Source organism: Carlito syrichta, unplaced genomic scaffold (genome assembly GCF_000164805.1).
Source record: "Carlito syrichta isolate Samal-C Ts95f unplaced genomic scaffold, Tarsius_syrichta-2.0.1 Scaffold307129, whole genome shotgun sequence".
Lineage (NCBI taxonomy): Eukaryota > Metazoa > Chordata > Mammalia > Primates > Tarsiidae > Carlito > Carlito syrichta.
The window spans coordinates 127,373-154,983 of record NW_007251225.1 but is presented as its reverse complement, the minus strand read 5'-3'; the positions used below and the strand labels follow the sequence as shown (position 1 = coordinate 154,983).

Genomic DNA, 27,611 nt, shown 5'->3' with positions numbered 1-27,611 from the left:
ACTGAGATAGGTCACAGGGAGGGAGGACACAGCTTCTGTGTCTGGGGGGGGGGTGGCTCCCAGTCTCAGTGAAGGGACAGAGGGACAGAGCCCTGTCTTGAGATTTTGCAGGAAAGCTTCTTGCAGAGCAGTGATTTTGAGTCAAGTTTGCAAAGGGTCAGACAGAGTGCAGGGACTTCAGGGACCGGAGACATAGCTTGGGAATGTGGGCAGGAACAAGAGGGCAGAAGGTTTTGGGAGGAAGCACTCATATGCTGTGCGTGAGCCTAGATGAAGTGCAGTTCTCTCCTCAGATTCTCCACTGTCCCCAGCTGCTCCACCCCTGCCCCCCATCTGCCCCCTGCCCCAGGCAGGGGCCCAGCCATCATGACGGACACACCAGTGGAGGAATCCCTCTTCCAAATCATCCATTGCTTCCACCAGTATGCAGCCCGGGAAGGGGACGTGGAGACCCTGTCCCTGAAGGAGCTGAAGGCGCTGCTCTTGGACAACGTGCCCCGCTTCATGGAGGGCTTGGTGCGTGGGGTCTGGGGTCAGGGTGGGGGATGAAGTGGGGACTAGGCACCTATATAGGGTGGATTCTGGGGTGGGAAGTGAGCAGTGAGGGTGTCAGTTGGAGGGAGCTGTCTCCCATGGGAATCTTTAATTTGGGTGAGGGGAGGATTACGGGAGTGTGGGGCACAGGGTCTGTGGCCCCAGCCCAGCTTTGTGTCTTTCCCTCTCCTGGAACTCCCTGCCTTGCCCTTCTCCAGCCCAGGCACAGCTAATCCCTGAAACTCAGTCCTACCCCCAACCTGTTCATTCCTCTGCCAAACCGGCCTCCTAAGTACCAGTCCTAAACCCTCTCTCTGCTCACGGGCCCATCAGGGCAGCAGTGCCACCTCACCGAGCCCTTTGAGCTCAGCCCCTTCTGGGCTGGCACAAGCCAGGCCCTCCTGCCACCCTGCCTGGGGGAGAGAAATGTAGGCACGATGGCTGCCCTCACCGGGATGGGAGTAGGGTGGGGAAATGTCACTTCTACTTCCACCTCCTGTCTCCAGAGTCTCTCAGACCTGGATGGGCCCAGCCCCAGTGGCCAGGCTCAGATTACGCCTCTCAGATTCTGCCCACCTTCTTGTCATCAGGCCCAGAGGGGTGATTACTGGGTTCCCTGGGGACTGCAAGGCCCACAGGGTGTCTGTGGGGTACTGTCCTCTGTCCCATGCCCCGGGCACTTCAGACTGTCATCTCCAGAGGACTTCAAGCCCATCCCCCGACTCAAGGCCATTTCACTCAAGGAAAAGTTTCTCCTTGGGTCCCTTCCCCTCTCTCCTGCCTAACTTTGGGAAGCGACAGAGGAGACAGCATTGCCTCCGTTCACTGGAGTTCAACCCTGAAGGAGAGAGTGATGGTGGGAAGTGATTGTGGTTGGTCCTGTTTCTAGGAAGCCTTGTCCTAACCAACAGACTGTGCCAGGACGGCCTGGGCCCTGCACTCATGGAGCAGCCCTGGGGAAGTTGGGCAGAGTCGAAGGAGGCTGGGAGAGGCTGCCCGAGGCAGGAAGCCTCCAGCTGGTCTCTGATTAACCAGTTCTTTGGAGGAGATAAGATCACAGGAACACAGGGTGGTGGGTGGCTATGAGGGCGAGAAAGGCCGAAAACTTGCCCACAGGAATGGCAGGCCATCCTCCTGGCCCATAGCTGCTTGTGGCCCCATGGTTTCCTTCCCCAGATGCCTTCCGGGGCTCCCCATGCCCACCAGCCACATCTTGCTGAAACACACCTTACCTGCCCCTGCCCTGTGCTCCCAGTGTCCACCCATTCTGTCCCCTTACTGTGCTGTGACCCCTGACTTTCTTCATGGTGTCCCTTCCACCTCAGATGCCTCTCTCCTCTCCTCGGCCACATTCAGGCCACCAGCTCCGGGATCTCCTGGACAGTTCTGAGGCTCGTAACTTTGTTCCTTAGCTTATCTTGTACCTTATGTAGGTGACACAGGCGAAGTGTCATGAATGGTTCCTAGGCAATGTCTGCTTCCCCGGGCATGGGCCCTACCATGGTGCTGGGATGCAGATGGGGGAGGCAGCTGGGCTCTGCTCTTGGGAGCTCCCAGTGTGGAGGAGGAAGTCACCTCCCTGACCTATGGAAGCCTTGCTTGGTGTTCCTCCTGGGAAGCTTGGGGCTCAGCTGGGAAGACGGGCTTAAATAGCTGCTGATGGTGGACATGGGGTGTGTCTGGGACGCTGGGCAGTTCAGCACTGTTCAGGCACTGTAGACAGCTGACCATTTTTTTTTTTTGAGTCAGGGTCTCACTCTCACCCAGGTTGGAGTACAGTGGCACAATCTTGGCTCACCACAGCCTTGACCTTCTAGGGTCAGGCGATCCTCCAGACTCAGCCTCCTGAGTAGCTGGGACTACGGGCAAGCACCACCATGCCTGTAGTCTCAGCTAGTTTTTTTTCTTTTAATTTTTTTAGTTTTTTAGGGAGAGGGTCTTGTTATGTTGCCCAGGCTATTCTCAAACTCCTGGGCTCAAGCAGTCCTCCTGCCTCAGCCTCTCAAAGTGCTGGGATTACAGGCGGTGACCACTGCACCAGGCCTGACAGCTAGCCATTAATGGTGCCTGACCTCTCTCCTCTGTCTGCACTGATGCAGCTTCAAGTCCCAGGACTCGAGACCCCCACCATGCTTCTGCCTCATCAGCCTGATTTTGCTGCACGTGGTGCTCTAGTCTATTGGAGTGAGGGGTTGTTTCCTGCAAGCGCTTGCAGGCAGGGCCATGCCACAGATACCCTTCCCCTCTCAGCAGAAGGCAGGGACCTGGCAAGAGGGCTGTGGGCCTGGTAGGTGGGTGACTCTCTGCCTACTCCTCAGGGCCGGAAGGAGCCCTACTACATCTTGGAGTTGTTCCGGGCGGCAGACAAGAACAAAGACGACCAGATCTGCTTCGACGAGTTCCTCTATGTCTTGGGCAAGCTGGCAAAGGACTACCACCTGCAGTACCACCGGCAGCTGTGTGCCTACCACTGCGCTCGGCACAACCTCTACTAGAGAGAGGACAGGGAGCCCCATGCCCGCCGAGCCTGACTCTAGGAGGAGGCTGGACCTGGCTATAGGCAGCTGAGTGGACAGCTCAGCTGTGTCTGTATTTACGTGTCTGTGGAAAGGACAGCTGTGTGGGACAGAATAAAGCAACTTCATAAATATTTCTGGGTGTTGGTCAGTTCATTGTTCTAAGTAACACCCATGGGTCCAGAGAACGGAGATTTGGTTCCTACCACAAGGGTCATTCATTTTGGATAGAAGACACATTTCCTGTCTCTGGGGAGCCCCTATCTGAGGGGTGTGATACCACCCTTCACTCCAGGGAACCCTGTCTTGGGAGGGGACACAGCCCCTGCCTCTGGGAAACTCCTGTCTGAGGAGAAACACAACCCCTGTCTCTAGGAAGGGGTTGTCTGAGGGAGACACAATCCCTGTTTCTGGGGAGTCCCTGTCTGAGGGGGGATACAACCCCTGTCTCTAGGGAGGGGCTGTTTGAGGGTAGACACTCCCCTTATCTCTGGGGATCCCCTGTCTGAGGGGGAAACTCAACCCCTACCTCCAGGTACCCCTGCCTGAGGAGGTGAGATACCACTCCTCACTCCAGGGAACACTTTCTTAGGGGGAGACACAGCCCTTGCCTATGGGGAACCTCTGTCTGAGGGGAGACACAGCCCCTTTCTCTAGGGAGTGGCTGTCTGAGGGGAGACACAGTCCCTTTTTCTAGGGAGGGACTTTCTGAGGGAAGATACACCCCTGTCTCTGGGGAGGCACTGTCTGAGGGGGAAACACAGCTCCTCCCTCCAGGAACCCCTGCCTGAGGAGGTAAGATACCACCCCTGACTTCAGGAAACCCTGTCTTGGGGGAGACATAGCCCCTGCCTCTAGGAAGGGGATGTCTGAGGGGAGACATAGTCCTTGCTTCCAGGGACCTCGCTGTCTAAAGGGAGACACAACCCCTGACTCCAGGGACCCTGTCTGAAGGGAGACATAGCCCTGACTGCTGTTTTCAGTCTGAGAAAGAGGAGTCTCTTCTCTCAGGGAGATTAGCAAGCCAGGCCTCTCCTGTCATTATCCACTCACCACAAGGTGGGATGGGAGCCCCACGGCAGGGTTGATAGACATCCCTGTTTCTGGAGGTGTCCCTGCTCGAATAAGAACCCCAATCAACCCAGGAACAAAGACGGGCCTGGACCTGGGAAGGGATGAAGATGGTGGGGGAGACCCCTTCCAAGCAGAGGGAGTAACAGTAGCACTTCCAATTGCACCTCCAGGCACAACAGGAGGCTTGGTTGGAAATTTGTGTCCATGGAGAGGAAGAACACAAAATCAGCTTAGTACTCCTGGGTGGGTCAGGACCAGACTCTGGAAGCCCTTGAAAGCCGAGCACTGGAATATGAACTTTACCTTTTAAGTCACAGGATCTCACGTGGGAAAGGGCGAGGGCCTTGGGACCAGCTCTGCACTTTCAGAATCCACCTGGGGGCCGTGGAAGACAGCAGATCCAGGAGGAGGCTTTTGTGCAGGTGGGCAGGAGGCTGTCCAGGTAGATGGAGGACCAGGTAGATGGAGGTCAGCACACTAGGGAGAGGAGGACCCAGGATGAGGTGGGAGTTTCAGGCACTGGCGATTGAGGCAAAGATGATGCTGTGGTTGGCATGGGGATCACAGGTGTTGGGTGGGAACCATTCTTCGAGGAGATTGTGCACTGGATTTTGTGCATGTGGTTGTGTTTTACACTCTGCATCCCCCACTGAGGCAGGATCTCAGCATCCCCCACTGAGGCAGGATCTCAGCATCCCCACTGAGGCAGGATGCTCAGCTGGTGTTTGAGTCAGAGACCTAGGCGAGGGCAAAGCTGACAATCCGGCCTGGCAGAACCACACCCATCTGTCATGAGAAGAGTGACAAGTGGGTCCTGGGTGACAGTCAACCCAGGGAGGTTTCCTGGAGGGGAGAAGGGTTGGGTCTGTGTTTTACTAATACGACATGATGATTTGTGCGGGAGTTCCTCCCAACTCAGGGCGATTTCTGACTCACAGATCTGAGTCCTCCTATGGCCCCAACTCCTCCCAACTGAGATCTGCCCGTGCCCTCTCTCTGTGTTGTTTTTGTCTCCCTCTCCCAGGGAGTCTAGGAATGGGTCTCCTCTGCCTTCTGGCTCGAGTGGGTTATCTTTTCTGCAGATTGTCTGGGAACCCATGTCCTGAGTTTATTGTGATAGAAACGGTGGATTTTGAAAAAATGGTGGGAGGTGATCTGCACGGCTCACCTGTGCAGGTGACTGCAGGGTCCTTTAAGGGACTTGGTCTGGTTTCCTCCCTGACCCTTCCTGAGAGCTGACACTGTTTCTCACAGATCAGGCCCTGAAGTAGGATTTGCCCTCGTGCTCCCCAAGCCTGGCCTCCCGTCCCCCCCACACTTGCCATCTGCCAGGCTTGCCTTTCAGGACTTAACTGGGCCCTCCCTAGCTCTGGGAGACTTCTATACCTCGTTTCCCTCTTATCTCTCTCCTGTCAAAGGGTATATATATTCTGCTGCTCTGTGGTTGTGTTTTACACTCTGCATCCCCCACTGAGGCAGGATCTCAGCATCCCTGTAGATGCTCAGCTGGTGTTTGAGCCAGGAATGCAGGATCGTGGCCTATAGAATTGAATGGACAGCCTAGATCTGCGCTCCATCCCACAGGGCCGGGGGCTGCATCTAGAGGCATGAAGACTGTCGTCCATATGACTCAGGCTACTCTTCCTTGAGGCCCACAGGGAAATCTTCCTGCCTGTCTCACCTGAGAAGTGTTGGTTCCACAGGCTTGAGTACTAAGCAAGAGTGCATGGCCTGACCTCACCTTGCCTCCCTCCTGCCCCTTCCTGGGGGTTTCTCCACCAGCTCTGCCTGCTCTGTGCCCATTTCCTCGGCCTCAGGGATGGGCCTGGCCAGGTCTGTTGGGACACACACCCGGGGATTAAGCCCTTTCCTGTAAACACAACCATGTTCCGCTTTCCCTAGGTTGCCCCATGTCCGTCAAGCTGATTACAGACTGCTTTTTTCCTCAACGTTCTTACCCAATTCCCGACACTTGTCTTCTGTGAGATCACCTCAGCCAGGCTCCTGCTCCCCTTAGGGTACCTAAGGCTGTCTGTCCAGGGGAGTGTTTCTGGGGGACAAAGTTTCATGAACTTGGGGGTTAGCCTGCCCATGATGCTGGGAGGGAAGCACCATTCATGACTGCTTTCAGTCTGGACCTGGGGAAAGACCTTGGCAATGCCCTGTGCCTCAGTTTCCCCATCCATCAAATAAGGATAATGGTAATTCCTACATCACTAGGTTGTTGAAAATAGCAAATGAGTCAGTGGATGCAAGCATGCTTTGAAAATAAAGTAGGCTGCTTTGGGTAAGCCAGGTCATACACAACAATGCCAGATGAATAATAAATATGAAGTAAGGGTGGATCATTGATTGAATACTTGTCATAACATGTGTCGGACACGGCTTGCTTTTCTGTCTAGCGGTTGATTCACCTCTTCACAAGGAAATTAGACTACATTTGGTTGGTGAATGTATTCCCTGCTTTCTTCCAAAAATGACTTAAGGTGGCTGGGTCTGACAAAGAAAATTTCTGTCTTGGATAAATAAAAAGCCAGATGCTCAGCTTTGCCTTCTCGTATCCCCCAACAAGTATTAATTGAGCATCTAGTAGGTGCCAGAACCTAGGGGTGTGAAAATAAATGTTTCTTTTCTAAAGGGGCTCTCAGTCCCAAAGAAGACACAGGCAAAGAAGAGATGAATTATAAGACAGCAAGGCAAATGTTGTAATGGATAAGAACTCGGGTAACACAGAGGAGAGAAGGATTAGCTCTGTGTTAATGGGGAGGAGGAAGGAGGATCCGGGATGGATTTGGGGGTAGATGGTTCCCAAGCTGGGTCAGGAAGGATGAGGAGGACATTGCTGGGACAGAGAGACAATTCCAGGCAGAGAAGTGGATGTTGTCACATCTCACCATAAGTCATCTCAGTCATTTGATGCACTGAATGCCATGTCTCTGTGGGCCTATTTCCTCGTCTGTCCAATGGGAAATATAATAGTATGTTCCTCATAGGTTTGCTGTGAGAATTGAATGGACTGATACAAGTAAAGCACTTAGAACAGTTCCTGGCACATGGGAAATGCCCTGTAAGTGTTAGTTATTATTTTGCCATTATGTGTTCTGATTACTGATGGTGGTAGCTGTTATTGTGTGTGTGGGCACTGTGCTGGGTCCCTGAGGGCTTGCATCCAGCGAGAGAATTAGACATAGTCCAGGGCAGTGATCATGGTTCACACTTCACATTCCACAATGTTTAGGCACTGCTAGAAGGACTCTGCACATTTTTTGTATAAACCTTTTATTAAATGATAATATACATTTAGAATGGTCCACAATCATAAATATTTTGCATCTATTATTGATTCTCACAACAACCCTATGAAGTCAATTTTTTAGGTGAAAGCATGGTAAAATGCACAAAACAAAACTATGGTTAAACACACAAAACATGAAATTTATCATCTTAACCATTTCTAAGTGTACAGCTCAGTAGTATTAAATACGTTCACATTGTTGGGCAACCAATGCCCAGCACTCTTTTAATCTTATAAAAATGAAACTCCATACTCATTAAACAATGCTCCATTTCTCTCCATGCCCTGGCAAGCACCATTTTATTTTCTGTCTCTGTGAAGGTATTACTAGGTATTCAATATAAGTGGAACTATACAATATTTATCTTTTTGTGATTGACTTATTTTGCTTAACCTAATGTCCTCAAGGTTCACCCACATTGTAATGTATGCCAGAATTTCCTTCCTTTTTAAAGGCCAAATGGTATTCCATTGTGCGTGTATGTGTGTGTGTGTGTGTGTGTGTGTGTGTACGTGTGTGAATATAAAATCTCACATTTTCCTTATCCATTTCTCTATGGTGAAACTTCTACCTTTTGGCCACTGTGAACAATGGTGTCATGAACATGGCTGTACAAATATCTGTTTGGGTCCTTGCTTTCAGTTCTTTTGGATATATTCCCAGGAGTGGAACTGTTGTATTATAGGGTAATTCTATGTTTATTTATTTATTTCACTCTGTTGTTCAGGCTGGAGTGCCGTGGCACGCTCACAGTCACTGCAGCCTCGACCTACTGGGCTCAGGTGATCCTTCTGCCTCAGCCTTCCAAGTAGCTGGAACTACAGGCAGTGCCACCATGCCCGGCTAATTTTTTTATTTATTGTGGAGATGATGTCTCACCAGGTTGCCTAGGCTGGTCTTGAACTTGTGGTCTCAGGCAATCCTCTCACCTCAACCTCCCAGAGTGCGGGGATTACAGGCTTGAGCCACCGTGCCCGGTCTATGTTTATTTATTTGAGGAACTGCCATACTATTTTCCACAGCAGCTGCATCATTTTACAGTCCCACCAACAGCGCACGAGGCTTCCAATTTCTCTATATCCTCACCAACACGTGTTATTTTCTGGGGTTTTTTTTTTTTGATAGTAGTCTTCCCAGTGAGTGTAAAGTGGCATCTAATTGTGGTTTTGATTAGTATTTTCCTAATGGTTAGTGATGTTGAGCATCTTTTCAGGTGCTTTTGGTCATTTACATATCTTCTTTGGAGAAATGTCTATTTAAGTCCTATGCCCATTTCTGAATTGGTTTTTGTGGTTGTTGTTGAGTTGTAGGAGTTCTTTTATATCCTGAATATTAATCCCTTATTAGATATATGGTTTACACATTTTTTCTTTGTAACACAAAAAATACACCAAAAATCTTCAGGGTTGGAAGCCATTTAATCTGAGTGTCATTCTGTTAGTTGGGGAGAGGGACTTGAACCTCCTGAAATACTGGGGAATTGGCTACTTCCTTTTCTCCTCTTGGGCATGAAGCATGTCTGACTTCTCCAAAGAATACCACCACCACCACCCCAGAGTTGGGTTCCTCTCTTCAGCCCATGCTCCCGGAGTTCCAGACACAATAATCATCCTAGAGAGGGTGGAAGGGCTCCCACTGTGTTCACGCAGTGGCTTGGGACCTTGTGCAGTGCAGAGGGACCCTGAACAGTCTTCATCTCCTTGGGCACAGCGTACCCCCAGTTACACAGAGCAGGAGAGCTGAGGAGGGGTGTGGGGAACAGGGTAGGAACTGATTTAGCCCTTGGTGAACATGTCCCCACAGAGCTCACTCACCCAAAACAGCAATAGAAATACTCCATCTTTTATTGTTAAAAACCAGCAACCAGGACAAATGTTTTTAACTTTCTGAGGTCTTGGATCCTTTTGAGACTCTGATGGAAGCCATGGAGGAATGTTCTGATATGCATGCACTCACAATGATGCAATCAACTCCAATTCAATTTCAGAGATGTATAGACTGGTCACACATACATGGGATTAGTGATAGCAACAGTGAAGAGGGCTCGAGGGGGGTGGAAGTCTGGCTAGACCAAGGGAAGGAATGCCAGAGGCCCAGAAAGGGAGTACTCACCATGGGCTCCTCCTGGTTTCTCCCACTGGGTGATACTGCCCAGAAAATACCTTCCTCTTTCTGCTCCCCCCACCTTCCTCACACATCAGAAATTTTCATCCTGTACGGTGATTGCCACATTCACCTGGTTGGGAAACCAGAAGCTGTGGCAACTCTGGAAGGGAACTGCTGTCTCTGAATGGCCTGAGGCTGTGGGCAGTTGGCCAAGCTTACCCGCTATAAAAGGGAGCAGGCACTCAGCCCTGCATGTCTTTGTCAACTGTCTTTCAGGAGACCTGGTAAGTGGAACTGTCCGAGTTGGCCCCACACTTTGGGCTTCCCTTGGGGGGAAGGCATTGTGGAAGTGGAGCAGCCTTCTCTGAGAGAGGAGAGGGAGAGCTCAGAAGGTCTGGAGCAAAGATCCTGTGTTCTTGGAGGTGGAAAGGGAGGCAAGGATAAGGGAGGAGTGGAGTACTCTAGCACTTTCCAGTAGGTGAGCACACATTCGTCCTAAATGAGCCCTTCTTGGGCAGATGGTGAGCCCCTGGGAGGAGCTGGTGGGCAGATGGTGAGCCCCTGGGAGGAGCTGGTAGGTGTGTGTGTGTGTGTGTGTGTGTGTGTGTGTGTGTGTTATGGGTGGATGCTACCCCTTCCCTCACTGCTTTCCTATCATCCCACCCTTCCTATTAGAAGCATAGCCCCTAGCTGGGCTTGATTATTTGGATGGTGCAGCCCAGAACAAAGCCATTACTTGGGGCATGACATGACATTCCTGAATGCCCCCTTAGCCTTCACTCTGCCCTGGGCAGATGCACAATCCCTGCCATGGGGTTTCTCATGTGGTCCCCTCTTTCAGGTGGAGCAAGTCCTTTGGCATCATGCCGACTGATTTGGAGAAGTCCTTGAACTCTGTCATCGACATCTACCACAAGTATTCCCTGATTAAAGGGAATTACCATGCCATCTACAAGGATGACCTGAAGAAATTGCTAGAAACCGAGTGTCCTCAGTACACAAAGGTGAGGAGGAGTTGGCTGTGGTCAGGGATCCTTGCTTGGCTCCGGTGGTGCTGGGTCATTAGTCCTCTGTGCTGCCTTCTATAGACAGCCATGCCTCTGCTTTCTCTGAGATCTTTACACTCTTGTTTCTTCTTTCTCAATTTTGACAGAGAAAGGATGCAGAGTCCTGGTTCAAAGATTTGGATGTCAACACTGATGGTGCAATTAACTTCCAGGAGTTCCTCATATTCGTGGTAAAGATAGGCGTGGAAGCCCACAAAGACAGCCACAAAGAGTAGCAGAGCTACTGGGCCTAGGGGCTGGGCCCTTGGACATGTACCTGCAGGATAATAAAGTAATTGATACCTCAGGCCTCTCTTGCTCTTCTTTTGTGGAATGAGGTTCCTAGGGGTGCAAGGAGGGCTGGAAAACCCAGAGGAAGAAAAAGTAACCTCCCTTGTCCTACCTCACCTCTCCCAAGCCTTACCTGTCCTGTTCCCTTCCAGTCCCTGTCCTGAGTGATTGGTTCCTGGGCTTAAGGAGTCTAAAAAGTTCATGATACTACAGCTGGTGATTTTACTAGTAGTTCCCAAATGGGTGACTTAGGAACAGGGTGATGTAAGGAAAACTGATACTGCTATCTAAGCTAAATTTTATTTTGTTTTCACAACCTCAGCATTATAAGCTAAATTTTAGTTTCCAGCTAAATGTCTTAGATGTGACTCTTGGGAAATTAGGGTGACAGCTACATATCAGTATGTGTGTGTGTGTGTGTGTGTGTGTGTGTGTGTGTGTGTGTGTGACAGAGACAGACTGATTCAGTGTGTGGTGTAACTGTGGGTTGACAAAGTTTACATTAAATAACAATAGGATAGCCCCCTGGGCCCACACCGATAATTTTTCCTTGAGAATTTTAAAACCTTTCCCTCCCTCTCTACTCCCAACCTCTCAATCAACTAACTAGTAAAAGAATGGGCAAATGGGACCACAAGTTAATAAGACTCAAGTCAACGAGTAGGTTACTCAAATGCTGCCCTGTGAGGTTCTATGTTTTGGTGATCATGAAATTATCTAAAATAACCCCCCAATTATAAATTCATGGACTTTTCTGGAAAAATGGGAAGGCTGGAAATGAGCAGGTGCCTTTGGTCAGAACTTGACACCCCCAGACTGGATTTCCAGTGGCTTGGGAGTATGCTGTTGTCCCCACTTGGGTGCTGAGGCAATGGTGTTAGTGACGGAGAAGAAGATAGGGAGCTGCCACCAGAATCACTGAGTCAGGACTCTGAATGTGTCTGTCTATACCTCCCTAAGATGAATTGAAGTGGAGTGCATAATTCTAAGGGCATGCTTACAGGAATATTCCTCTGTATCTTTCATCAGATCCTCAAAAGTGTCCAAAGATCTCAAAAAGGTTAAGAATACTTGGGTTTTTAGTAATGAAAGGGGAGTATTTCTATCGCTGTTATTTTGGGTTGGTGGGCTCTGTGGGGCCGTGGTAACCAAGGGCTAAATCAGTTCCTACCCTGTTGCCCATATCCCTCCACAGCTTTCCTGCTCTGTGAGGCAGAGGATGCACTGTGCCCCGGGAGACAAAGGCTACTCAGGGTCCCTCTGCACTGCACAAGGCCCTGAGCCATGGTATAAACACAGCAGGGACCTTTATATCCTCTCTGGGACGATTATTGTGTCTGGGACCCCAGGAGCATGGGCTGAATAGAAGAACCCAACTCTGGAATGGTGGATGGGAGGGTTTGTTTGGAAAAGCCAAACGTGCTTCGTGCCCAAGAGGAGAAGTGAAGGTGGCCAATTCCTCAAAATTTTAGAAGGAGCAAACCCCTCTCCCCTCACCAACAAAGTATCACTTGGATTAGCTAGTTTTCAGGCTTGAAGATTTCACACTTCAGATAACTGAGCTTTTTGTTTGCAGTAGGCTTTAATCACATTACAATTCAAATGAGCAGGGAGAAGGAACACCTTATTCACCAATTAAGCCCTTATTCACCAATGCTTTAGTTACCAACTAGTTTTATTATCAGCTAACATATTAGCGAAAATGGCTGGCAGCCTGCTGAAAGTTAAGACTGGGACCTAACATGGGATGGGATAGTGTAGTCATCAGAATACAGGGACGGGTTTCTGCTGGGGCAAGTAGGAAGATCCAGGGATCAAATTGGTTCCTTCTCAGTTTTGCTGAAGGTTATCTTTGTGCATTCCTGAAAGCCAGTGCTTCCACCTGTGTCGGGAGCATGGAACATGCTCTGCATTGCAGAAAAGGGGTAATGCAGATCTGAGAGGCACCACGGATCCTGCTATACTTTCCTACAACACAGAGCAAAGGAGAGCAGCTGTTCCAAACGTGGCCCAGGCAAAAAAGGATGGGAGGGGTCCCAGGGTTCACCAAGCCACACCCCAGGCCTCACTTGACATTTGAGAGATAGAATGGGAGAAAAGATAGTAAAAGAAATATACAGGCCAGGCACAGTGGCTCAAGCCTATAATCACAGCACTCTGGGAGGCCGAAGTGAGAGGATTGCTTGAACCCAGGAGTTCGAGACCAGCCTGGGCAGCATAGTGAGAACTCCTCCCTACAAAAAATAAAAAAGTTAGCCTAGTAGGGTGGCGCATGCCTGTGGTCCAAACTACTCGGGAGGCTGAGGAGGAAGGATCACCTGAACAGAGGAGTTCCAGGCTGTAGTGAGCCGTGATCATGCCACTGCACTCCAGTCTGTTACTCCAGGTAATAGAGTGAGACCCTGACTCAGAAAAAAAAAGGAAAGAAATATACAAAAGGCAAGGGCACCTAATTTCTGCTTATCAGTTATCCACGTTGGTGGTGATGATATGATGTGTGTGTGTGTGTGTGTGTGTCAGGTGTGTGTGTGTGTGTGTGTGTGTGTGTGTGTGTGTGTGTGTGTGTGTATGTCAGGGTTGGGGGCATCGACCATCCCAGTGCCTTTGATATTCCTTGAAAATGCACTGTTGGATTTCTATAAATGGATTCTTTGGAAGAGATTTACTATTATTAATCCTGTTTGTCTTTAGTTGAGAGTCCAATACATCTGTTTTCTCTGAGCTCATCCAGAAAGAGAAGGGAGCCCAGAATGCCTTTTAGAGTTTCCCTGTACTTGATGGACACTGGTTGAGAAGAAATGGATCAACACCAAGCTATGAACAGTTGGTTCTCAAGTTCATGGTTGGTCAGGGCAGGTGGCCCAGCTGGCACTGGCAGCCTGGAGAAGAAAAGAACGGGAGAGAGGCAGTCCTTGGAAGCTTCCTGGAGGAGGGAGGCTTGGAGATGATGATTTACAAAAAAGACTATGCCCATTACGGGAACCGCTGGGCAGAGTCAGACAGGACTTAAGGCCTAGGTCAAGGTGATTTGGTTTCCTGTTTCCCCAGTTACAAAGGAACAAGGGAGTGGGAAATTGAGAAACAAGTGGTTTAGCAGGAAATCTCATGCAACGTTTGAGCCCACAAAGGAAACCTTGGCTCATCAATTGAGACAGATCCGGCCACTATGATTTCAGGGGCCCATAAGGATGACCTGTCTGAAATCTTGCTTCTCTTTCCAGATTCTCCACCCAAGGCTCCTGACTTCAGCTGTGTTTCTGGTGGTTCTGACAAAGTCCTGAAGGGCATGGAGAGGCTGTGAAATTGGGCAGTTGGTTTCTAGCAGCTGAGCACAAGAGCGTATTCCAATGGAAAAGACTCTGATGTATGTCCCTACATTTGGAAACCAGAGCCATTTTAGTTTGGTCCAGATCCCAGTCCATTTTCTGGCTTCTTGATTAGGGGAATTCAGTCTAAATTTAAATGGGCTGAAAAGGGGAAGGGAAAGCCACCAACCTTTATTGGTCATTGGCTGCGCATTAGTGTGGGAAAAAAGTCATCTCAAGACTGGAATAAAACAAAATGAAAACCAAAATGGTGATTGCTTGTATTTTTGTTCATGCTAGAGTCTGAATAAAAGCAGCTCCTTGCTACTTGGCTTCATCTGACACTTTTGAGAGACGTAGTCACAAAGTATGTTTGATTAACAATTCACAACAGATTTAGACAAAGTAGACAGTTTGTACCTGTTGGATCAGGTAATATGGTTTTATAGCCTGACCAAGATGTTAAACCCAAAACTGTTATGTTTTTTTTCACCCTGTTAAAAGTCAAAAGAATCTTGTATCTAACTGAAGAATTTTACTACTTAGGCATTCCCTTCCTGTTTCTATATATAGTCTCAAATAATTTTCACACCAATTTTTAAGAAATCTTCCTTGCTGTTTCTCTCATTAAATGAAACAAAAAATTTCACATAGGCCAACTATGTATGTTGATAGTTTTCCTTTTTACCTGGAGGCATTGTAGTAATTTATCCCATTTATTTATCAAAGCAAACCTATAAGAGAGATTCTTTCTATTTCCATTTTGCATATGAGGAGACCCAGAGAAATTAAGAAACATGACAAGCCGGGCTCGGTGGCTCAGCCTGTAATCCCGCGCCTTTGGGAGGCTGAGGTGAGTGGATTGCCTGAGCCCGCGGGTTCGAGACCCGCCTGGGCAGCGAGACCTCAACTCTACAATAAATCAAAAAATCAGCCGGGCGTGGTAGCGCATGCCTGTAATTCCAGCTACTTGGAAGGCTGAGGTGGAAGGATTGCCGGAGCCCAGCGGGTCGAGGCTGCGGTGGCTGGGAGCGGCCACTACACTCGTCTGGGCGACAGAGTGAGACTCCAACTCAAAAAAAAAGAAACATGACAAAATGTACTAATTTGGCAAGTGGCAGAGCTAGGATCATAGCCCAGGCTATCTCCATGAGAGACACCCTGATTAAGACATGAAAGTGTTCATTTCTAGCTGTTTTCCATTCTGGTGTGATGGGCCAGCCCTTCCTTTGCCGGCCTGTCTGACTTCTTTCTCTTTGCCCCCTGTCCAGTCTCTGCTGTCCAGGGTGAGGAGTAGAGAGAGCGGGTGCTAGATAATCTTCTTTCTTGGGGCCCTCTCTTCTGTCTAGGCCTTTACCAGACACACCCCAGGGCCTGAAGGACAGTGTTTTCTTCCTGGTGTGAGCAATCCTCTAGGCAAGAACAATTTCCCCACATACAGAGTAAGAGGGTTGGCATTTTGACTTCCCCAAGCTCTAAGGTGTGGTTCCAGTGACAACTCCCCTTCCCTCCTGGTGTTGAGAGGTCTTCCTTCCTGTATTAGGAGCCTTGGAGGTTCCCAGGGGATCTGAAGTATTGCTGAATCTGCCACCCATGTATTTGGGGGGCATTTCCACGTTTGAATAGCCCATCCATGGCCTATTGCCAACCTGTTGGGTGTCTCAATAGCTGCGAGTGGTTCTGGTTCAAGAGTGATCCCCTCAGTATGGGATATCTAGAACATAGACATAAAATCAGACAGATTTTAAACTTTGCCAATGGAATGGGAAAGTGCAACTTTGCCTTGCTGCTTAACTTATGGATAAATCAGCCATGGGTTGTGCACAATTGAATTAGAGACTCTTATAATGACTGTTCCCTGCCTGGAGTTACATGTACTCTCTGGGTTATTTATTTGTGGGGTGTGCTACAGTATGCTTGCCACCCTCAGATGGGATATGTTCTTTAGAAATGTTGGGTTCATAAGTGTCTGTGCAAAATGACACTCTAAACTGTAACTGTAAGGGTTGTTTTGCTGCCTGTGCCCTTCTACCTGTCATAGGTGTACATGCCCTGGGAAAAACGGAGCCTAATTTGTCATTGATTATGTTGAAGACAAAACCACCTGGGCTACTTAGGATGAACAGTGAACTCACTGAACTCACTAGCTAAGGTGGTGATAAATAACTGAACAAACCCCGACTGACTGTCTGCTGGCAGAACAGGGTGGAGTATGGTTATTGCCAACACTTCTGCCTACCTGGGTAAACACTTAAGGCATTGTAGAGACAGAGAGGAAGGGGTCTGGAAGCAGGACCATTGGTTGCAAACAATGCAGCCATTGAAGGATCCTTCTTGACCCCTTCAGCAAGCATAAAACCCAGGGCTGAGTGCTTTTGAGGGTCCCTCAGCTTCGGTGTGACATGGGGCATGTGTGGATGAGGCTCCATCTGCTCTGGTAGCTTCCTGAGACTTGGGGGCCTGGTTTGCCACAAATGCTAGGTTTTTGTTGTCCTTTGCTGTTCCCTGTGAGTAGCAAAGTTACTTCACTTAAACTCGTGTGAGTGTTCTGTCTCACTGGACCCAGGCAAGTGGTAAAGTCACTAGGGGACAGTGAGCCGACTTCACATGTAGTGGTTACCTGAGTCCAATTTCCTAGCTCTTCACGACTGCCAAGTTCAGGGAGTGCAATAGGATAGTAAAGGGAAGGCTTAGTGGTGTTGGTCTCTCCCTTCCAGAAATCTCTGGGATATTTTTTGAAAATTTATCCTCTGCTTCAGTGACAAGTTTGGCATTCAGAAAGATTTAGGGGGATGTCTCTTTCCGATCTTTTTAGCCTCGTTCCCTTCACAAACATAAAGCTCTTTATTTTAATTTTATTATAGACATGTCATAAATGAAAGTGAAGATTAAGTGCATAGGTAAGCTGCATGTAGGTGGAGTTTGGGCTTCTAACTGGCCCTCCTTCTCCAGTAGTGGACCTGGTACCTTTTGTCTTGTCAGGTGTCCCCGTCCCTCCTCCCCCCCTCAGCAGTGTCCAGTGACTGCTAATCTCTCCCTTATGTTAGTATGACTAATGTTCAGGGCCAGTTTATGAATGAGAACATGTGGTATGCAGTTATTTGTTTCTGTTATAGATTACTTAGTATAATGGTCTCCAAACTCCATCCAATTTGCGGCAAAGTCTGTGATTTTGTTCTTCTTGAATGCTGAGTAGTACTCCATCTTGTATATTTACCACATTTTCTTTATCCAGTCCACTTTCAACAGGCAGTAGAGTTGGTTCCATGTTTTAGCTATGGTGAATTGTGTGGCAATAAGCATGCGTGTGCAGGTAGAGAAATGCAAATCAAAACTACCATGACACACCACCTAACTCCGGTAAGGATGGCTATGATTAATAAGTCAAAAAACAACAGATACTGACATGGGTGCAGTGTAAAGGAAATGCTTCTACACTGTTGGTGGGAGTACAAACTAGTTCAACTTCTATGGAAAGCAGTGTGGCGATTCCTAAAAGAACTAAAAATTGACATAAAGATCTTTAAGTTGACTTTCTGTTTGCCAAAACTGAGGAGTTGGTAACTGAGTTAATTAAAACAACAAGGAGCAGCACTTCTGCTTCCTGGAAACTTCACCTTCATCCTCATCTTACCAGGGTGCAAGTTCCCTCCCTAGACTGTAGCTCAGTGAGGACAGGGGCTGTATTCATCTTGTTCCTGGCTGCCTCCTCCCTTGCCTGCCCAGACAGTGACTGGAAGATAACAAAGGGCCAGTGAGTGTTACTGATGAAGGAACCTGTGCCATTCTTTCTTCTTGACCACTCAGAGGGTAGGGCTGATTGAAAGCTGCAGGAATAAGCTCTCTCCACATCTCCGGGGTGGAATTCCTTTAGACTCTGAGTGTCACATCCTTTTTTTTCTCTTTATTTTAAAGATGTGGGGTATAATTGGGGGTTAGGTATGCAAATGTTCATTATGTAGGCACACTTGTTGATGAGGTGTACCCCTCCCTTCCCTGGTAGTTTCCCACTACTGCCAATCCCTTTCTTACAGTATTATGACAATCGTTCAAGGTCTGCTTATGAGTGAGAACATGTGGAACTCTGTTCTTTGTTTCTATGATAGATCACTGAGTATGATAGATTCTAAATCTATCCAAGTTGCTGCAAAGTCAGTAGGTTTGTCCTTCTTTATGGCTGCATAATATTCCATTGTGTATATGTACCACATTTTAAAAATCCAGTCCAGCTTCGATGGACAGCATGGTTGGTTCCATGTTTTTGCTATTGTGAATAAAGCTGCAGTAAACATGCATGTGCAGGTATCTTTTTGTTAGAATGGAGTGTCACATCTTTTAAAGTGACTTCATCTTGCTTTTCTTTCTCCTCAAACACTCAGGGGCTCATTTTCTCCCTGGAACTTAAGAGAAGGTGCCTCCATGAGGGAAGAACACTCACATCTATTGAATCTCTACTCAGAACCGGGCTCTGAGTTAACTTAGAGAGTAAAACCCAGCTTGGGAGGCTGCCATGCCATCCTGTATGGTCACCCTACCCCGCCTTATGCTACTGGTGTGACTCTCTCAGTTTCTTGGGTGTGACTAGAGGAGTCGTTTTGGTTGTCATGAGTATTTTTTTTTTGTTAGCTTTAAATTGTGATAAAATTTAAATTTAAATTTGATGTAATTTAGTTTGATATACATTCAAACTTACAGAAAAGCTGCAGGTATTGTACAAGAAACTCCCCTATACTCTTTATCAAGATTTAGCCAGTTAAGCCATTGTTTGTTATATTATAAAAATTTGAAGTTATCTTTTTTTTAAAAGGGTGTTTACGTGATCACATTCAGTTAAATTCTCTTGAAATTTTATCTTGTACTTTAGAGTATGTGTTTATTTCTAGCTGAGGTTTGGAGAGTTAAAATTAATCCATATTTTCACTATTTTAAAATGATCAAATATTCTAGATTTCCCACCATTGTCACAGCATTTGAATCAACTTTACAGAGGAGATTGTGAAAGTGAATTTGTATCAATTTGGCTCAAATTTTACTTGAAAGGGTTGCTTCTTATTGTGTAGTATTTGATTACTTTTTGTACATAGTGATCTTAGAGGAAGTAGTATTTTTTTTAATTAATAGGTTATTGGGGAGGAAAGTTGTTTTAGGTTTATGGAAAAAGTAAGCAGAAGGTAGAGTTTTCTCCCTCCCTTTCTCCTCTCCTAGTTCCCATATTATTGATATCTTGCATGAATATGGTACATTTGTTTAATTAATGAGTCAGTATTGATTACAATAATAATAATTATTATCTTTGAGCCGTGGTCTTACTCTGTTGTCCAGGCTGGAGTGCAGTCGCATGATCACAGTCACTGTAGCCTTTAAATCCTGGGGTCAAGCGGTCCACTGACTTCAGCTTCCTGAGTAACTGGGACTACTGGCGCATGCTATCATCCCAAAAATTTTTTGATTTTTGTAGAGATAGAGTCTTGCTATGTTGTTTGTTCACAGCTTTCTAAGCTGGTCTCAAACTCCTGGGATTAAGCAATCCTCTTGCCTCAGCCTCCCAAAACTCTGGGATTATAGGCGTGAAACACCACACCCAGCCTGATAATTATTAACAAAAGCCTGTGGCTTACATTAGCGTTCTCTCTGGTTGTTGCACTTTCTATGGGTTTTGACAAATGTGTCATGAGATGTGTATCCACCATTGCAGTATCTTATAGAGTAGTTTCACATGCTTTAATCCCCATTGGCTGCCCTGAGTGTCACCCTTCCTGGATAACCCAGGCCTTGAGGAGTTCCTGTTGAGTGAATGAGACAGGACCAAACCCAGTGACTGCCAGGAACTGTACTAGATGTTTGCCTTGTGTTAACACCCCAGTTCCCATACAGCCTTGTTGGGTGGGCACAGGTTGAGAGGCTGGTGCTGGGTGGTGTGAAAGGAGTGTAGGTGAGAGGGACATCCTGGGTGGGGGAAGGCTGGGGTATACAGCTCTTCCACTAGGGGGTCATTGGCCAGAACAGAGTGGGGAAGGTCTCTGTTCCTTTAGGAGAGGCTTAGTGTCTGCGGGCTAGGATCCCTGCAGGCTCGACTTGTGCTGGACACATGCTCAAGTACATGCCAGCTGAACTGAATGATTCACATCCATGCTTGGGTGGATAAGGGCAAAAGAAGAAAGAGTTGAAAGATTGCTTTTGACTATTTCAAGCACTTTGTCACATGTTCTCTCAGTAGAACCTCATAACAACTCCAGGCACTAAATGAGACCCATGTGATGAGCCCACAAATGAAGAAACAGACTCACAGAGGTCAAGGACTTGCTGAAGGACACAGCTGGTCCCAGGAGCCCTCCTACAGCCTCACACTGAGGTCTGCAAAGCAGCCTAGTATGCGTGAGGCTCTTCAGTGTGAAATCTGAGGTGGGTAGTCTCAGGCTGACTGCTGCTCTGCACTTTCTATCCCCATCATGCAAGGTGAATGCTCTTTGTTATTATGAAGGAAGCTGTCTGAACCTTTTTGATTCTAAATTCCAGGAAGACCTCCATGCCATCTTAGTGTTACTCTCTGTTCCTGAGCCTACCATAGGGTTTTTCACATAGTAATTTGAGGGGTTTGGGCTGCATTAAGGAAATCATTTTCAAAAAGGTTCAACAAGGATTGACTTTATTAGGAGTAAGACTAGGGGAAAAAGATCAGGATCTGATATAAGATTGTCTACCTCTACCAACAATAATATTTTTAAAAGAAGTATGAGCAGTTTTTTAAATAATAAAAAGCTATTTTTATTTTAGGAAAAAATGTACAACAGTGACAAAAGTTTTAAAGGCAGACAGATTTTAATCTGATACTTAGAAAAGTTTCTGATCCTGCAAATAACAATATTTCATTCTTTTTTAGTGGTTGAATTATATTTCGGTTATTGTGAAGAGCACTGCAACAAACATGGGCATGCATATATCTCTTTGATATACTGATTTCCTTTTTTTTGGATATAAACCCAACAATGGGATTATTGGATCATATGGTAGTTATATTTTTAGCTTTATGAGAGACCTCTATGCTTTTTTCCATAGTGACTGCACTAAGTTACATTCCCACCAACAGTGTACTAGCATTCCTCTTTCTCTGCATCCTCACCAGTATCTGTTGGTTTTTATTGGTCTTTTTGGGCATAGCCAATCTAACTGGGGTGAGATGCTATCTCAATTGTGGTTTTGATTTACATTTCATGGGTTATTTTCTTGTCTTCTTTTGAGAAATGTCTATTCAGATCATTTGCCCAGTTTAAAAAAACCTTTTTTTTTTTTCCTATTGAGTTGTTTAAGTTCCTTATATATTCTGGCTATTAATCTCTTGTTAGATGGGGAGTTTATATATATTTTCTCCCACTCTGTAGGTGAGTTTTTCACTCTATGGTTTCTTTGCTGTGCAGAAGCTTCTTAACTTGATGCAATTCCATTTGTCTCTTTTTGCTTTTGTTGCCTGTGCTTTTGAGGCCTTTCCCAAAACATCTTTGCCCAGATCAATGTCCTGAAGCATTTTCCCAATGTTTTCTTCTAGTAGCTTCATGTTTCAGGTCTTATATTTAAATCTTTAATCAATTTTAGTTAGATTTTTGTATATAGTAAGAGATGTATTTCTCTCTCTCTATATATTTTTGCACATCCAATTTCCCCAGCATGATTTATTGAAGAGACTGTCCTTTCCCCAATGAATGTTCTTGGCAATTTCATCAAAAATCAGTTGGCTATAAATACATGGATTTATTTATCTATTCTGATCCATTCGTCTATGCATCCTCTCCCACCCTCCCAGTCCATGTTATTTTGGTTAGTATAGCTTTGTAGTGCATTTTAAAGTCTGGTGGTGTGATGTCTCCAGTTTCGTTCTTTTTGCTTAGGATTGCTTTGGCTGTTCCTGGTCTTTTGTGGTTCCTTATGAATTTTAGAATTGTTTTTTTGAAGAATATCATTGGGACCTGGAGTGGTAGGTTGTGCACTTTGAGAGGCAGAGAGATAGGAGGATTCTTTGAGGTCAGAAGTTCCAGACAGACTGGGTAACATAGTAAGACCCTGTTTCTACAAAAACAAAAAATTAAACAAGAAGACTGTCATTTCGTAAGGATTGCATTGACTCTGTAGATTACTTTTGGTAGTATGGTCGTTTCACAGTATTAATTCTTCCAATCCCTGATATCTTTCCATTTTTTTGGTGACCTCTTCAATGCCTTTTCTTTTCTTCTTCTTTTTTTGTTGAACGAGGATCTTACTCTGTCACCCAGGTTGGAATGGAGTGACAAGATCACAACTCACCACAGCCTCCACTCTTTAGGTTCAACCAGCCTTTCACCTCAGCATCCTGAATAGTTGGGACTACAGATGTTACTACCAAGCCTGGCTAATTTCTGGATTTTTCTTTTTTTGGTAGGCATGAGGTCTTGCTATGTTGCCTAGACTGGTCCTGAATTCCTGGGCTCAAGTAATCTTCCTGCCTTGACCTTCAAAAGTGCCAGGATTACAGATGTGAGCCACTATGCTCAGACTTCAATTTCTTTTATCATGGTTTTATAGTTTTACTTGCAAAGAGTTTTCACTTCCTTGGTTAAATTTATTCCCAGGGTTTTTAGCAATTGAAAATGGGATTGTTTTATTTTTTATTTTTTATTTTTTTTGAGTTGGAGTCTCACTCTGTCGCCCAGACTGGAGTGCAGTGGCCGCTCCCGGCCACCGCAGCCTCGACCTTCTGGGCTCCGGCGATCCTTCTGCCTCAGCCTTCCAAGTAGCCGGAATTATAGGCATGTGCTACCACGCCCAGCTGATTTTTTGATTTACTGTAGAGATGAAGTCTCGCTGCCCAGGCGGGTCTCGAACCCGCGGGCTCAGGCAATCCACTCACTTCAACCTCCCAAAGGCGCGGGATTACAGGCTGAGCCACCGAGCCCGGCTGGGATTGTTTTATTGATTTCTTTTTCTGCTAGATCATAGTGTATAGAAACAGTACTGATTTTTGCATGTTAGTTTTGCATTCTGCAATTTTACTGAATTTGTTTATCAATTCTAAGCATTTTTTTGGTGGCACTTTTAGAGTTTTCCATATATAAGATCTTGTCAGTTGCAAACAGAGACAATTTGACTTCCTAAACAATAAAATTCTGTCATTTGCAGCAACATGGATGGAACTGGGGGTCATTAGGTTAAATGAAACAAGACAGGTACAGAAAGACAAACATTCTCACTCATAAGTGGGAGCTAAAAAAGATAATCTTATGGAGGTAGAGAGTCAAATGATGGCTTCCAGAAACTGGAAAGGGTGGTGGTGGTGGTGGGGCAGGGATTAAAAAAATATGGTTAATGAGTACAAAAATACAGTGTGATAGAAAGATTAAGTTATCATGTTTGATAGCATAATAGAATAACGATAATTAACAATAACTTATCAGATACTTCAGAATAACTGGAAGAAAAAATTTAAAATGTTCTCAATACAAAGAAACAATAAATGTTTAAGGTGGTGGATATCTTAATTACCCTGATTTGATAATTACACATTGTATGGGTGTATAAAAATATTGCATGTTCTCCATAAGATGTATACCTATTTTGTATCGATCTTAACACTCTAACTCACTTAAAAAATTTTTAATTTTAAAGATGTGGGGCACAATTCAGGGTTAGGTACATAAGTGGCCTTCGTACAGGTAAAATTTGGGCCTCCCCTTGGTCCCCACTTTGCCTGGTTTGAGATCAGATACCCTTATTGATGCTATGTGTCCCTCCCCCCGGCTGTGTCCCACTACTGCCAATTCCTTTCTTATAGTATTATGATAAATGTTCAGGGTCCGCTTTTGAGTGAGTACATGTAGTATTCAGTTCTTTGTTTCCGTGACAGATCACTGAGTATTATGGACGCTAAATCCGTCTAAGTTGCTGCGAAGTCCATAATTTTGTTTTTTCTTGTAGCTGTGTAATGTCCCATGGTGTATATGCACCACATTTTCTTAATCCAATCCACTTTTGGTGGGCAGCATGGTTGGTTCCACGTTTTTGCTACTGTGAATAATGCTGCAATAAACATATGTGTGCAGGTATCTTTTTCATAGAGTGTCTTGAGTTCTTCCGGGTATATTTCCAGAAGGGGTATTGCAGGGTCATATGGAACCTCGATTTTTAGATTTTTTTAGAAACCGCCACACTGTTCCACAGAGGTTGTACTAGTTTACACTCCCACCAAAGTGTAGAAGTGTTCCCTTTTCCCCGCATCCTCTCCAGCGTCTATTGCTTTTTTGAGTTTTTGATGATGGCCATCCTGACCCGAGTTAGGTGGTATCTCAGTGTGGTTTTAATTTGCATTTCTTTGATGATTAGTGAGGCTGAGCACTTTTTTTTTTTTGAGTTGGAGTCTCACTCTGTCACCCAGACTGGAGTGCAGTGGCCGCTCCCGGCCACCGCAGCCTCAACCTGCTGGGCTCCGGCGATCATTGCGCCTCAGCCTTCCGAGTAGCCAGAATTACAAGCACGCGCTACCATGCCCGGCTGATATTTTTTGATTTATTTTAGAGATGAGGTCTCACCAAGTTGCCCAGGCGGGTCTCGAACCCATGGACTCAGGCAATCCCCTCACCTCAGCCTCCCAAGGTGCGGGATTACAGGCTGAACCACCGAGCCCGGCTGAGGCTGAGCATTTTTCCATGTACCTGCTGGCTACTTGTATGTCTTCTTCTGAGAAATGTCTATTCGTATCTTTTGCCCACTTTTAAATGTGATTATTTGTATTTTTCCTTTTGGAATGTTTGAGTTACTTGTAGATCCCGGATGTTAGGCCTTTGTCAGACAGACAGTTGACAAATATTTTTTCCCATTCTGTGGGCAGCAAACGAACTCATTTTTTATATCTGTAAAGTGGGCATACTATTAAGACCCAATCCACAGTGCTGCTTTGAGAATTAAGTCAGGGTAAGGCAGTGTCTGGCATTTTGTGAGTGCCCAGGACACCTTAGCTTTTTTTAAAATACAGAATTTATTTATAGAAGTGTTTTAGATTTACATGAAAATTGAGAAGATAATATAGACAGTTCCTATACACCTGCACACAGTTTCTTGTTATTAACATTTCACATTAACATGATACATTTGTAGAAATTAATGAATTGTTATTTATTTTTCCTAACTAAATTTCATACTTTGTCCTTTTTCTTGTTCGAGGATGACATGTTCACTTTGGTTGTTTTTTATTGACATTACCATTTTTGTTATATTAGATACTTAACAAATGCCTCCTTTTTCCCTCTTCTTCCCTTTTCAGAAAGGAGCCTTCCAGGCAGTGAAATTTGTTTTCTTAGCCTTTCTTTAGGGAGCAGCGGGTGAAGGTAAACCTGAAGACTGGGCCTAGGCTCAGAGTTAAACAAAGGTGGAGAACGTCTCTCTCTCTCTCTCTCTCTGTGTGTGTGTGTGTGTGTGTGTGTGTGTGTGTGTGTTGGGGAGTTTTTGTTTAAACTTAGTAGGAGAGTGTAATTCAGGCTGGGTGCAATCTCAGCTGCTCCTGTTGCAGTAAAAGCCACAAGTTTGAAGCTTCTCTTGAGCAACAGAGCGCTGCCCAGCAATTGCTTCAAGGTGAATCAGAGAGATTTCTTCACCCGGAAGTTGAAGGTGAAGCCTGGACTGATTATAAAAGCCTCCTTGTCTCAGCGTCTTTCACCAGTGCTGGCTTTTTGCTAGAGCTCCACAGTCCAGTGCATTTTGGGGTAAGTGACTGCCTTTTCCTTGACTGAATCCTCAGGTAGACCATAGGGTGGTGATTGCAGGTGGCCAGTTTGCAAACACTGGGTGTTGTGAGTCACACTTCCCGCCTTGCTGAAAACCTCTAGGCTGGCATTGCATTTTGGGTCCAAGTAGATCACACCTTGCTGTGCTAGGTAAACCCAACCTGAGGACTTTGGGATGGCCAAGCTGGGGCAGGGTGAGGATCATTTGTAAGGGATGTGCAGCCAAAGTATCAACACCACAGAACCCTTCCTGGGTGAGCTTGAGTGAGCAGTACCCTCCAGATTCTCCTCACTGATAGAAGAGGTGGTATGGACACCATGGGCAATTGAAGCTGATTCTTTTAGACTTTAGACAGTATTACATGTCCTTCTTGTCCCCATCCTATCCACAAATGAGAAATTCACCATGGGTAAACACAGAACAGACAGACTACGAAGTAGACAGAAAGGACATGCTTTCTCAAAACGTTTGCTGCAGAAAGAGAGGAGAGAGAGGATCTTGAGGGATGTGGGGGAGGAACTGCTGCTGGACCTCCCTTGTTTCCTAGAAGGTTAACGAGAGGCTGGGAAGATGTCTAAGCTTGAAGAACACATGGAGGGAATCATCAATATCTTCCACCAATACTCAGTGCGCGGGGGTCATTATGACAGACTCGAGAAGGGTGAGATGAAGCTGCTGTTGACAAAGGAACTATCAAACACCCTCAAGGTAGGTGATGCCCCTCATTGCAAACGCGCCCACCCCCCTGCACTGAGGGGAGTGTCAGGGCCTGAAGGAGGATGGCAGGAAAAGGACTGGGGTGGGGTTGGCCCCAGTTTGTGCCTCTATGGGTACTCTCTCCCTGCTGTGGGAGAAGGCCTCTGCTTCCTTCTCTCAACATTCATTCTATCTCTTAAGACTCCACTCAGTTCTTCTTTCTGGATTTTGTTTCCTCGTATATAAAATGGAGAGAGGTGGGGTGGCGGGTTGGATTAGGTGAGCTGTAGGGTACTTCCTAGGTAAAAGCCTTGCTGGTTCCAGGATGGTTCATGACAGTGGCATTCTCTATTTTGTTGCATTGGCTTCTCCAACACAGTGTTGGCTAATTAGTTAATGATCCTGGGTCTCCCTAAGCTGAGCTCTGAGGTATGAGAGACCTGAGAAAGTGTTTTGTGTGGAGGTCCTGAACTCAAGGTCTTTGTTATGCCTTTCTCCTAGAATACCAGAGACCAAGCTACTGTTGACAGAATATTCCAAGGTCTGGATACTGATCGAAATCAACAAGTCGACTTTCCAGAATTCGTAGCCCTGATAGCTTCTATGCTGGAAACTACCCATGGAAATATTCACAAAGAGTAGGAAGCTCTCTGAGGTCTTCTCCCAGCAATGTCCCCAAGAAGGGCCCTTCCTTCCCCTACCAAATCCTAGCTAAGCCTGAGGAGAGTGAAAGTTAATAAATGTGTTTGTGAAAAATTCTTAATGGTGTCTGTGCACTTTTTTCTTTCTGTGTGGTCAACCCCAAACTTGATACACCTCACCCCTGCTGTTCTGAAAGCCTTATTTAGATACTTTAGAACTCCTACATCCTGGGTTTATTTTTTCACCAAATATTTATTGACTATCTACTTTTGTTCACTCATTTTTTCATTCAACAAATGTTTACTGAACACAAAGTCCTTCTCCTGTTTGAGCTCACTTACTATTGGGGAATGAATAGAA

At 46.2% G+C, this 27,611-nt stretch overlaps 3 protein-coding genes across 4 annotated transcripts in view; all 3 read left to right on the top strand.

Moving 5' to 3' along the window:
* Positions 1-10,879, top strand: part of S100A8 (S100 calcium binding protein A8) — a 25,675-nt gene extending 14,796 nt beyond the window's left edge. Inside the window, exons 1-3 of one of the 2 annotated variants that reach the window (XM_008063902.1) lie at positions 9,714-9,810; positions 10,368-10,530; positions 10,680-10,879. In XM_008063902.1, coding sequence (XP_008062093.1) covers positions 9,779-9,810; positions 10,368-10,530; positions 10,680-10,808 — 324 coding nt within the window. In that variant the 5' untranslated portion in view covers positions 9,714-9,778 and the 3' untranslated portion in view covers positions 10,809-10,879. Of the gene's footprint in view, positions 1-9,713; positions 9,811-10,367; positions 10,531-10,679 lie in introns of those variants that run through there. The other variant, XM_008063903.1, reaches the window with a different exon arrangement.
* Positions 367-3,029, top strand: LOC103266286 (protein S100-A15A). Its single transcript, XM_008063901.1, has 2 exons — positions 367-516; positions 2,853-3,029. Exons 1-2 carry the CDS (start codon positions 367-369, stop codon positions 3,027-3,029), a joined length of 327 nt encoding a protein of 108 aa, XP_008062092.1.
* Positions 10,880-26,472: 15,593 nt separating the features above from the next.
* S100A12 (S100 calcium binding protein A12) lies at positions 26,473-27,367 on the top strand. Its single transcript, XM_008063900.1, has 2 exons — positions 26,473-26,621; positions 27,111-27,367. Exons 1-2 carry the CDS (start codon positions 26,484-26,486, stop codon positions 27,249-27,251), a joined length of 279 nt encoding a protein of 92 aa, XP_008062091.1. The 5' UTR covers positions 26,473-26,483; the 3' UTR covers positions 27,252-27,367.
* Positions 27,368-27,611: the final 244 nt, after the last annotated feature.